Here is a 12,859-nt window from a genome sequence, read left to right on the forward strand (position 1 = left end):
AAAAAAATGCCAGATGGCAAAATCTATTTTGGCAAATGGCAAAATCCATTTCGCCACGTGGCAAAAAAAAAAAAAAAAAGCCACATGCCTAAATCCATTTTGCCACATGGCAAAAAAAAAAGCCACATGGCAATATCCATTTTGGCACATGGCAAAAAAACACCACATGGCAAACAATGCCACATGGCAAAATCCATTTTGCCACATGGCAAAAAAAAAATGCCACATGGAAAAAACGCATTTTGCCACATGGCAAGAAAAATGCCACATGGCAATATCCATTTTGCCACATGGCAAAAAAAAAATGCCACATGGCAAAATCCATTTTGCCACATAGCAATAAAAAAAATGCCACATGGCAAAATCCAACTTGCCACATGCAAAAAAAAAAAAATGCCACATGGCAAAATCGAATTTGCCACATGCAAAAAAAAAATGCCACATGGCAAAATCCATTTTGCCACATGGGAAATACCACTTTTGGTTCTCGGCCCTGGTGCAAAAAAGAGTGCGTTGCCTGTTTTTGCAACAAACTTTTAAGTTTCAATTTTTCCTGTTGCACCGAACCGTGACTTGTGTGTACCGTTACATCCCTAGCGTTTATACATATATATGCACATATATACACAGACATATTTATGTGCCGTATATATCACATACACAATATATCGATTGCTTTCAGAAAAATCAATTAAAAACAATTGTTTTTACAATCATGATACACATTTTTAAAAAATGTATTTTACACATGAAAGAAAAACCTGACTGAATAACTTAAAAAAAAAAATAAAGAGGTTTGTTCACGTGCTGCCTCATAAACGAGTGATTGGCCTTTTTTTTTTTTTTTTTTCCTTAAATTTTTAAACAATCATTAAATGTCTCCTAAACATCATGTAGGCTTACAGTATGTTTTACAGTAGAATCACTATCGACATCCATCGACATTCAGAATTAAGAAAATGTTTTTCCCCGCATTATTGTTATTTTTTCTCTAAAAAAAGGCTGCGTTTTACAGTGCATAGCTGTAACAAATAAACCACTTTATTTCCCGTATGTACATGAAAATAAAAAATATTCCTTTTTAGAGTTATTTGTGAATACACAACTACAGTTTTCTTTCAAATGTAGACAACAAGAGATACAATTCCCTCAACTTTTTTGTTCTCGAAATGTAACACCAGATCCAAAGAGATTTTACAAAGGAAAAGCAACAAAAAAAGCAAAAGAAAATCAATCTGGCTGAACCAAGCTGCGTGTTTTCCTTCCCTCCGAAGAATTATGGGTATTGTAGTGCTTTCCATTTGTCTTTTTTTTCCTTTCTCTCCCCTTTTTCAGCAGTCACAGTCGTGCAGCAGGTTCTGAGGGTTAACTGGCTTTCCCAGAAGTTGCTTCCTCAGCTCTTCAGCAGCTATGTTCATGTAAACTTTATTTCGAATATATTCTCATAGATAAGACGTCTTGTCTTCTTCGATACTCTACCGCGTATAGAGTGTAAAACATCTCAAGTGTCTCCTCGTCCGGAAAAACAAAGACGAGAGTGAGGTATCAGGAGTCCCACTGGAGGGGGAAGGGGGGAGTAAAGCCACAAGCGGGTTACCTTCTGAGGCTGCGCTGGGCCTCCTTCAGCAAGCTGTCGAAATCCAAGGAGTCATACTTGCTTTTGGTGGAGGCGGGGTCAAAGTCGTCCGAATGGGAGTCTGCGAAGGACAACATAAACAGTTCAAAATTGACTCGAGTGCTAATGTCAAGTTTTTTAGAAGCTAAATGTTAAATATAATTAGCTAATGATAGCACAACTATATTCATAGTTCTTCTTCTCCTCTTCTGTCTGCTTCCTATTTTGGTGTAAATATCAACAAGTGTATGTCAAACCCTATAAATGCATATATTAAGATAAGAGCATTCAAATATAGTTTGAAACATGTAAATAAAATATTAATAATATAAAAAATATACATACAATCATGTATACTAGGCCTGCAAGTAGGACTAAAGGGGCCCTTGCAGCTCAGGGTGGTGACATATCTTCCCTTGATTATCTCATGAGAACCTAACGTGCCCGAAATTTGCTTCTTTTTTGTGTGTGGACCCTCTTTAGTGTTGTGGGCATGGCTAACAGGGATGTTTTTGTATATCCTGAGATGAGAAATACATTCAACCACCCAGGTGAAAACCCCCCATTTAAGAGAGGCCTACAAAAAACCTAATGGGTAATATTTCAATGCAGTCATGTTCAGGCTGGGATACCTCTCATACATGCCAGATATGAAAAAGGAGGGAGTTTAGTCATTTACTGAATTTGGCGTGTTGCCCAACCCCACCCAAAAAGACCAACTTTGGCACCCTGCCCAGGTCATGAAAACTCGCCATTTTGATAACGTTAAATATCATATGTCTCATGAACAGTCTCACCAATTTTGAGGAGGATTCAACTACCTCCCTAAGCCACATGTATCAAACCGGTCCTCAAAGGGCCACAGTGGGTGTGGGTTTTTGTTCAATCTCATCAGGAGGATAGCCTTTCACCAATCTGGTGTCTTACAACTGATTGCAATCAGGTGCTTCTTGTTTTAGCAGAAACCTCATCGGTTGAACTGTCTGTGCTGGATCGGTTGGAACAAAGACCAGGACCCACTGCAGCCCTTTGTGGAATCGGTTTGACACCCCTGCTATGGCACCAATGTCTCAAATGTGCACCCTGTAGATCGTTAAAAATAATAATAATAAACATTTGCATTACAATTGGGCCACTTGGTGCTCAGGACCTTTGTATAAATAATACGTACGGTACATTGTCTCTCTCATACGATATGTGTGTGTACATACATACGAAGATGTAAATAAAGTGTACATAAATATGTTTTTAGACCTCTTATTCTTCTCACTAGATAACAAAAATATGAGATACACTGAGGGTTCAAAAGTAGCGAGGAATTGTTGTATATTAAAATTATAATCTATTTATAATATATATATGCTGTATATCGTTCTAAAAAGGTGTCAGCGTTTAAAATGAAAATGGAACCAGCAGGTTCTTACGCAAAATTTGAACTTATTCGCTGCCATAGACGGTGATAGACGTCTAATCCAATTGAACTGGAGAACTTGGTGAAAGTAGACGGTAACTCTACTTGTATTTAAGGCTGCAGCTATCGATTATTTTAGTAGTCGATTAGTCGAAGATTAAGCCTGATGTCAAAAATTCTGAACTTCCGCTTTAATATTGTGAATCAACCGTTAATTGCTCGCGTTATTGCAATAGTTTTAGGGCTGTAGTTATCGATTATTTTAGTACTTGATTAATCGATGAACTAGTCAGTTCGAATAATCGAGTAATCGGATAAGGAACATAAATGAGGATCTAAGTACAACAAAATAGCAACTGGCTAACTCCATAGCCAAAAGTCAGCTAGCTTAAATGTTATAAAATTAGGGGTGTCAAACGATTAAAATTTTTAATCGAGTTAATTACAGCTCAAAAATTATTTAATCGGAATTGCAATTGAAACCATCTATAAAAATATGCCATATTTTTCTGTAAATTATTGTTGGAATGGAAAGATAAGACCGAGATGGATATATACATTCAACATACGGTACATTAGTTCTGTATTTCTTTATTATAACAATAAATCAACAAGATGGCATTACCATTATTAACATTCTGTTAAAGCGATCCATGGATAGAAAGACTTGTAGTTCTTAAAAGATAAATAAAAATAATAAATAAAATATGTAAATAAATAAAATAAATATTTATAAAAATTTATAGAAAATAAATAAAAGATAATAACTAGTTATAGAAATTTTATATTAAAAACCCTCTTCATGTTTTCCTTTTTTTTGTAAAATTTTCAATCAAAAAATAAACTAGTAGCCCGCCATTGTTAATAATTACTTACACAATGCTCATTAAGCCTATAAAATCAGTCGTACCCAAGCGCCAGCAGAGGGTGGCAAAACTCCGAAAAACACAACAGGTACACCTTTCACTTCGCTGTCCTTTTAATATGTTTGAGCGGGGCATTTGTGCGTTAATTGCGTCAAATATTTGAACGGGATTAATTAAAAAAATTAATTACCGCTCGTTAACGCGATAATTTTGACAGCCCTATATAAAATGCAAACTTTTTTTTTTTTGAACAATGCTCTTAATAAATGGTTCAAACACATATTAACACAAAATACCTATGTACAAAATTACGAAAAAAAAAGCTCAAACAAAAACTTATGTTGGTCTTAACAGGGAGCAGCTGGATTCAGCCATGTGAAATGAGCTATGCCAAATTCACTTTTGCCACTAGAAGGCAGTGTATCCATCCAAATCAATAAAACCAAATTCAAACACTTTCAAAACACTTGAATTAAACGAATACTCGAAGCAGCCAAATTTAATTCGAATCTTTTTTCTAATCGAATTACTCGAGTTAATCGATTAATCGTTACAGTACGACTTCTATTAGGTAGCATATACTGTATATTTAATGATGGTAATCACTAGTCCTTCACAATATAAACATGGAGTACACCAAACTCCCATGTGGCACATTAAAACTGTTCAGGCTATAAATCTCATTGGCTGCCAGTGACCGTGTTAGATGTCCAAAACAATTGATGTGGGAGGGTGGCAGCGAATGAACGTTCGTTCTTTCGCTGCCATCCCTCCCACTTCAATCGTTTTGGACATCTACTATCGATAAACTCATTGAAATTCACAGCTGAAAGACGAAAAGAGCCACACGATTGGACGTCTAGAGTTAAGACTGGATGTGGGGAAAAAAACAGCTATTTTTATACTGACGCCTCCACTCTCTCATATGTCCTATTTTCCCCGATGGAGCAGATAATACGCAGGCTCTATCTTATCTCTGGCAACAGACAGCTCCTACAAATGGGGCCCCCAAAGGGACCCACTGAGAAATGGGACTGACCATGGCAGCGAGAGGAGATACCAGGCGTGATCTACGCTAATGCGATGGCCGACGGCTGCGTGTGTGTCACGCTGTGCACCTTGAGGGATGAAAAATAACCCCGTTGCTCTACTTTCAACTAATGGACAGTGTTCAGTGAAAACAAGCGCCCACAAAATGAGGCAAAAAGGCTCCAAGATACGCTTATTAGAAAGGGAAAAAAAAGCTCCTCTGCTTGCGATTGATCTATCAATCTATCTATCAAACAGACTGGAAAACATCTGATTAATGGAAGCGCGTTTTAAAAGTTAGCTAAAAATGCTAACATTAACTTGAAATTTCGCAAACGGCATAGACGTCATACTTGTATTGACGGGTCACGGCGCAACTCTTTCAAGTAGAGGGCCGTCGTACAGTCCGCTTCAGTTATTCGCAGTTAGTAAACACATGCAGGGATACAACGCCGGATTTAGGTTGAAAAAGTACGAAAACTGTACCGCATACAAACAGGAAGGATTGTCTCAGGAGTGATTTGTTCAAGGATTCAAGGTGATTATTGTATTTTTCGTACCATGCATGCCTCTTGAAACGTGGAAAAAATCAATTGGAGAAATTAGCCGCTACAGCATTTGCAAGATTTGCAAAACTTTGCAAAATTTACGTAAAATAACTGCTAATTGCACTTTTTTTTTTTTTTGCTTTCAACCAAGAATCGAGACTGTTTTACGTCCATCTCTATAAAGATTTCAGGGATTTAAGCATTTATTAACAAGAATTTTCAACGTAAAAAGCTCTTTGTTTACATATGGCGGCTGCTAATTTCCTTACTGACTAGCCTCATTGTTCACAATAATTACAAAAAATAAATGCTAACTATACATTTTTTTTGCTTTTAGCCAAGAATCGAGACAGTTTTAAGTCCATATCTATAGAGAATTCAGGGATTTAAGCATTTATTCACAAGAATTTTCAACGGAAAAAGCTCTTTGTTGACATATGGTGGCTGCTAATTTCCTTACTGGCTAGCATTGTCTAACAGACTAGCATCATTCTTCAACATATTTACGTAAAATAAATGCTAGATGCACGTTTTTTTTTTTTTTTTGCTTTTAACCAAGAATCGAGACTGTTTTACGTCCATATTTATAGAGAATTCAGGGTATTTAAGCATTTATTCACAAGAATTTTCAACGGAAAAAGCTCTTTGTTTACATATGGTGGCCGCTAATTTCCTTACTGATTAGCATTGTCTATCAAACTCGCATCATTCTTCGACATTTATACGTAAAATAAATGCTAACTGCACTATATATATATTTTTTTTTGCTTTTAACCAAGAATCAAGACTGTTTTACGTTCATATCTATGAAGAATTCTGGGATCTAAGCATTTATTCACAAGAATTTTCGCCAGAAAAGCACTGTTTACATCAGGCGGCCGCTAGCCTCATTCGCTAACAGAATAGCATTGTACTTCGACATATATACAGTACGTAAAATAAACGCTAACTGCACAGTTTCTTTGCTTTTAACCAAGAATCGAGACTGTTTTACGTCCATCTCTATAAAGATTTCGGGGATTTAAGCATTTATTCACAAGAATTTTAGCCAGAAAAGCTCTGTTTACGTCAGACGGCCGCTAGCCTCATTTTGTTTTTAAATGAACATATAATATTTAATTTAAAAAAAAAAAAAAAAAAAAAGGGTTTCTGTTCATCCCCACTGTCAATCTCTACTCTGTTATGTTTATTATTGACAGCAATCTTATGCGATAACAACACGCCAGTGGCTGAAAATTAACTGTGGTTAAAAAATTTATTTCAAATCTGATTTTGCAGTTTTATAAAGTACGTTCCGAGTGGTTGATCATAACGTGTCCACTCTGTCAAAGCTATATATGAAAAAAAATATAATAATAATTGATTAATTGAATCATTTCAATAGGTTTCCTTGTAAAATTGTAGATTTCTCATCAAGTAATCAAGTCATGTTAGCTATAATGGCATTAAAGCTAGCACTAAATGTCCCCTTTGTTAGTGTCCACTCTATCGTCCTATGAAAAATTAGATCCAAAATGCTCTTGAATTTGCACAAACATACTGGAAAATAATCCTTTATCTTGAATTTTCAGTTACGGTGAGCTAAAATTTAAAAATTGGCTTCAAGATTCACATTTGTTTTGTTAGCATTAGCTTAAAATTCTCACCAAAATCCCTCAAAACCAACAGTTTTGACTCTGACGTGATTAGCTGCCGTGCCCTTCCCTTTGTTTTCATGCCAACCAGCATCCCACATCAGCTTCTTCCCGCAGCTAGCCATGTTCACAAAGTGACCTCTGAACTGCAGCTGACCCTTTTGAGCAGGAAATGCCCAGCGGAGACGTTGAGGGCGATGCAGGAATTGTTACCAGCGCGGAGACGAGTCTCCTTTTATCCGCATCGCCGTTTTTGTTTTGCCGTATTAAACCTCTCCACGCCACCCCCAACTCCTCTTTTCACTGACAGCCCTCGCAGGCACGTAAACATGCAAAACTGCCTTCAGGGGTTGGGATCGGATCCGCGTGCGGGTGGGGGCGGGGCAACGACAACAACAACAAACACACTTACCCAAGTCTGTGTAATCTGACTTGCAGAATTGCTTTTGACCGCCGAAGCACAGCTCGAAGCGCGGCTCGTTTGACTGCCGCAAGGTGTGTCCGTTGTCGAGGGCGGCTAAGGCGTCGCACGTGTAGCGGTATGTGATGAAGCCAAAATTGTCCCTGCGTGGTCAAGCGGAGACAAGGAATGCGTCACAAGTCGGGCAACGGTAATGAAATGGCGTCTTTTTTATAGTTTTTATTTACAAGCGATATTTTATCCTTAATTTTAATGAGTTTAGCACTAGTAGCACTAGTAGCGCTACTATGACTAGCGCTGCTGCCCTCCCACTTTAAATGGATTGGACGTCTATCACTAATTTTTGGCCTTTCGGGTCTTTTCCTGGTGATTTTGGGGCATTTACGGGTCACTTCCTGATGATTTTGGGTGACTGAACAGGAAGTGATGAAGATTTATCGACTGAACAGTTTAACGGGCCAGATGTGGGTTTGGTGTACTACATGTTTATGTATGTATAGTGTAATCTGGCTGTTTTTTTAAAACAGTTTTTCCACCCCAAAAATCGCATCAGGGACCGCCCGCTTTTTTTCAGGAATTCCGGTTGTGACGTCACAACCAGAATTGATGATAATGTCGAGCTTTTTAGCGCTGCGCTAGCTAGTACATACGTCCATATCTATTAAAAAAAATACAGGGATTTAAGCATTTAGTCACAAGAATTTCAATGTCAAAAGCTCCTTGTTGAACCAAGGGGGCCGCCACATTGGCTAAAAGACTAGCATCACATTCGACATATTTACGTGAAATAAATACTAACTGCCCAATTTTCTTTTATGCTTTTGACCAAGAATCGAGACTGTTTTACATCCATATCTATAAAGAATAAAGGGATTTAAGCATTTATTCACAAGAATTTCAACGCAAAAAGCTCTTTGTGGTAACAAGGCGGCGCCACAGTGACAAAGACTAGCAGCACATTCGACATATTTACGTAAAATAAATGCTAACAGCCTGTGTTTTTTTTTTTTTTTTTTTGCTTTTAACCAAGAATCAAGACTGTTTTACGTCCATTTCTATTAAGAATTCAGGGATTTACGCATTTATTCACAAGAATTTCAATGTAAAAAGCTCTTTGTGGTGACAAGGCGGCGCCACAGTGACTTCAAGACTAGCAGCACATTCGACATATTTATGTAAAATAAATGCTAACAGCCCGTTTTTTTTTTTTTTTTTTTTTTGCTTTTAACTAGGAATTGAGACTGTTTTACGTCCATATCTATAAAGAATTCAGGGATTTAAGCATTTATACACTAGAATTTTCAACGCAAAAAGCTCTTTGTTGTACTAAGGGGGCCGCCACATTGGCTAACAGACTAGCATTACATTCGACATACAGTATTTACGTCAATGAAATGCTAACTGCCTATTTTTCTTTTTTATTGCTTTTTCAACCAAGAATCGAGAGTGTTTTACATCCACATTTATAAAGAATTCAGGGATTTAAGCATTTATTCATTAGGTTTTTACCGGAAAAGCTCTGTTTACATATGGCAGCCGCCACATTGATTGACAGACTAGCATTGCACGTCGACATATTCACGTAAAATAAATGCAAAATGCAATGTTTTTTTATTTTTGACCAAGAATCGAGACTGTTTTACGTATTTTTCTATAAAGGATTCAGGGGTTTTCACATTTATTCACAAGAATTTCAACGTAAAAAGGCTCTTTGTGGTGACAAGGCAGCCACATTAACTGAGACTAGCACCACATTTGACATATTTATGTAAAATAAATGCTAGCAGCCCTTTTTTTTTTTTTTTTTTTTTTTTTGCTTTTAACTAGGAATTGAGACTGTTTTACGTCCATATCTATAAAGAATTCAGGGATTTAAGCATTTATACACTAGAATTTTCAACGCAAAAAGCTCTTTGTTGTACTAAGGGGGCCGCCACATTGGCTAACAGACTAGCATTACATTCGACATACAGTATTTACGTCAATGAAATGCTAACTGCCTATTTTTCTTTTTTATTGTTTTTTTAACCAAGAATCGAGAGTGTTTTACATCCACATTTATAAAGAATTCAGGGATTTGCGCATTTATCCACTAGAATTTTCAACGCAAAAAGCTCTTTGTTGTACGAAAGGGGCCGCCACATTGATTAACAGACGAGCATCGTACTTCGACATATTTACGTAAAATTCATGCTAAGCGCACGTTTTTTTCTTTCTTTCTTCTTTTCACCAAAAATCAAGACTGTTTTACATCCATATCTATAAAGAATACAGGGATTCAAGCATTTATTCACAAGAATTTCAACTTAAAAAGCTCTTTGTGGTAACGGGGCAGCGCCACAGTGACAAAGACTAGCAGCACATTCGACATATTTACGTAAAATAAATGCTAACAGCCTGTATTTTTTATTTTTTTGCTTTTAACCAAGAATCAAGACTGTTTTATGTCCATTTCCATTAAGAATTTCGGGATTTACGCATTTATTCACAATAATTTCAACGTAAAAAGCTCTTTGTGGTGACAAGGCGGCGCCACAGTGACTTCAAGACTAGCAGCACATTCGACATATTTATGTAGAATAAATGCTAATAGCCCGATTTGTTGTTTTTTGCTTTTAACTAGGAATCGAGACTGTTTTTTATCTATCTATAAAGAATTGAGGTATTTAAGCATTCATTCACAAGAATTTTCAACGCAAAAAGCTCTTCGTAGTACTAAGAGGGCCACCACATTGGCTAACTGACTAGCATCACATTCGACATATTTACTTAAAATAAATGCTAACTGCCCGTTTTGTTTTGCTTTGCTTTTAACCAAGAATCGAGATTATTTTACATCCATTTCTAGAAAGAATTCAGGGATTTAAGCATTTATTCACAAGAATCTCAACCTAAAAAGCTCCTTGTTGTACTAAGGGGGCCACCACATTGGCTAACTGACTAGCATCACATTTGACATATTTACGTAAACTAAATGCTAACTGCACGTTTCGTTTTGCTTTTAACCAAGAATCGAGAGTGTTTTACATCCATATGTATAAAGAATTCAGGGATTTAAGCATTTATTCGCAAGGATTTTCACCGGAAAAGCTCTGTTTACATATGGCGGCCGCGACATTGACTGACAGACTAGCATCGTACTTCGACATATTTAGGTAAAATAAATGCTAACTGCATTGTTTTTTGTTTTTAACCAAAAATCCAGACTGTTTTACGTCCATTTATATTAAGAATTCGGGGATTTACGCATTTATTCACAAGAATTTCAACGTAAAAAGCTCTTTGTGGTGACAAAGCGGCGCCACAGTGACTTCAAGACTAGCAGCACATTCGACATATTTATGTAAAATAAATGCTAACAGCCCTTTTTTTTTTTTTTTTTTTTTTTTTTTTTGCTTTTAACTAGGAATTGAGACTGTTTTACGTCCATATCTATAAATAATTCAGGGATTTAAGCATTTATTCACTAGAATTTTCAACGCAAAAAGCTCTTTGTTGTACTAAAGGGGCCGCCACATTGATTAACAGACGAGCATCGTACTTCGACATATTTACGTGAAATTCATGCTAAGCGTTGTTTTAAAAAAAGCTAAGTTTTTTCTTTTTGCTTTTAACGAAGATTCGAGAGTGTTTTACGTCCATATTTATAAATAATTCAGAGATTTAAGCAGTTATTCACAAGAATTTTCAACGCAGAAAAGCTCTTTATTGTACTAAGGGGGCCGCCATATTTGCTAACAGACTAGCATCACATTCGACATATTTCCGTAAAATAAATGCTAACTATCTGTTTTTATTTTTTGCTTTTAACCAAGAAACGAGACTGATTTACGTTCATATCTATAAAGAATTCAGGGATTTAAGCATTTATTCACATGAATTTTCAATGGGAAAAGCTCTTTGTTGTACTAAGAGGGCCACCACATTGGCTGACTAGCATCACATTCGACATATTTACGTAAACGAAATGCTAACTGCCCGTTTTTTTGCTTTTAACCAAGATTCGAGAGTGTTTTACGTCCATATTTATAAGTAATTCAGAGATTTTAGCAGTTATTCACAAGAATTTTCAACGCAAAAAAGCTCTTTATTGTACTAAGGGGGCCGCCATATTCGCTAACAGACTAGCATCACATTCGACATATTTACGTGAAATAAATGCTAACTATCTGTTTTTATTTTTTGCTTTTAAACAAGAATCGAGACTGATTTATGTTCATATCTATAAAAAACTTCAGGGATTTAAGCATTTTTTCACAAAAATTTCCCCCCAAAAAAGTTCTTTATCGGTGTTTCCACTCGGTCAGCTTTGACAGAGATAGGCCCCCTATTAATCGGCCCCGTGTCCCGTGTCTCATCAATACCATTATGAAGTCTATGCACATGTATCGATAATTATGGTCCCGTCATATCATGGGATAATCCCTAACTATTCCCAACAAGCGAATAACATAGCAGATGGTAGTGCAGGGGGTGGTAGGACATGAAAGTGTTGGGCAGAGCAGTTGCAATTCATCCATAATGGTGAGGAAACACTGCCTCAGACCAAAGTACTCAAATCCGGAACATCATGCTCTTTTGTCCTGAACTTGAAGTTACATCGGACTCGTAAAACCGATTAATCTTTCGATTCGCATACGTGCGTAAAAGTGGAATTCTTACCCATCGTCCCTCAAGTTCACAGCACATTCTTCAATTTCTCCAAAGACTTCAAAGCGCCGCTTCAACTCAGTCCGGGTGCAGTCCGACCTCAGTCTCGCCACGTACACCACCCGTCTCTCCTCCTGTGCGTTGACAAAAAAGACAGACGGGGCAAAAGGCATGAGATTAAAAGGTCTGCAATTCTGTTTCCTTTTTCTCAAGTCTTCCTTCACCATCCCTAATGGACTAGCGCCGATTGCCCACTGCAGGCGTCTTTTCCGGAACTGTGATCGGTTTGCTTCGCGATCTCTTATCTGATAGAAGCGCATGGGGAAAGTGCCTCCGGTTCGCCGTGGCACTACAATTCCTCTTCCTCTCGGTGCAACACATCAACCAGAGGGGAGACTGATTGTTATCAAATGATGCAATGTCTTCACTCTGGGACCGCTTCGACTTCTTCGTCCAGGTCTAAAAATAAAGCTGCGCCGTGACTCAGCATCATATCAGAAAGCATCTGCTCGATTTTGTTCTCAAACTAACAACTTGCTCGGGAATTATTTTCTTTTTAGGAATAACAATAGTTTCTTCCATTAGTCAGCTTTTTAGGAATATGGCTGCCACTGCCGCTGTTAGACGTCCAACTTTTAGGACTGGGACGGCCGTTGAGGCTTGTCTGAACCAGTAAATTCTGTAT

At 37.3% G+C, this 12,859-nt stretch overlaps 1 protein-coding gene across 6 annotated transcripts in view; it reads right to left on the minus strand.

The window, feature by feature from the left end:
• Positions 1-351: 351 nt before the first annotated feature.
• ppargc1a (peroxisome proliferator-activated receptor gamma, coactivator 1 alpha) overlaps positions 352-12,859 on the minus strand; it is a 436,445-nt gene continuing 423,937 nt past the window's right edge. For 2 of the 6 annotated variants that reach the window (XM_057856333.1, XM_057856332.1), the window contains exons 12-14: positions 12,187-12,308; positions 7,516-7,667; positions 359-1,697 (exon numbers count right to left, since the gene is read on the minus strand). In XM_057856333.1, coding sequence (XP_057712316.1) covers positions 1,594-1,697; positions 7,516-7,667; positions 12,187-12,308 — 378 coding nt within the window. In that variant the 3' untranslated portion in view covers positions 359-1,593. Of the gene's footprint in view, positions 1,698-7,515; positions 7,668-12,186; positions 12,309-12,859 lie in introns of all 6 variants that reach the window. The other 4 variants (XM_057856330.1, XM_057856331.1, XM_057856335.1 and 1 more) reach the window with 4 other exon arrangements.

The sequence above is a fragment of the Corythoichthys intestinalis genome, chromosome 13, assembly GCF_030265065.1.
Source record: "Corythoichthys intestinalis isolate RoL2023-P3 chromosome 13, ASM3026506v1, whole genome shotgun sequence".
Classification (NCBI taxonomy): Eukaryota; Metazoa; Chordata; class Actinopteri; order Syngnathiformes; family Syngnathidae; genus Corythoichthys; species Corythoichthys intestinalis.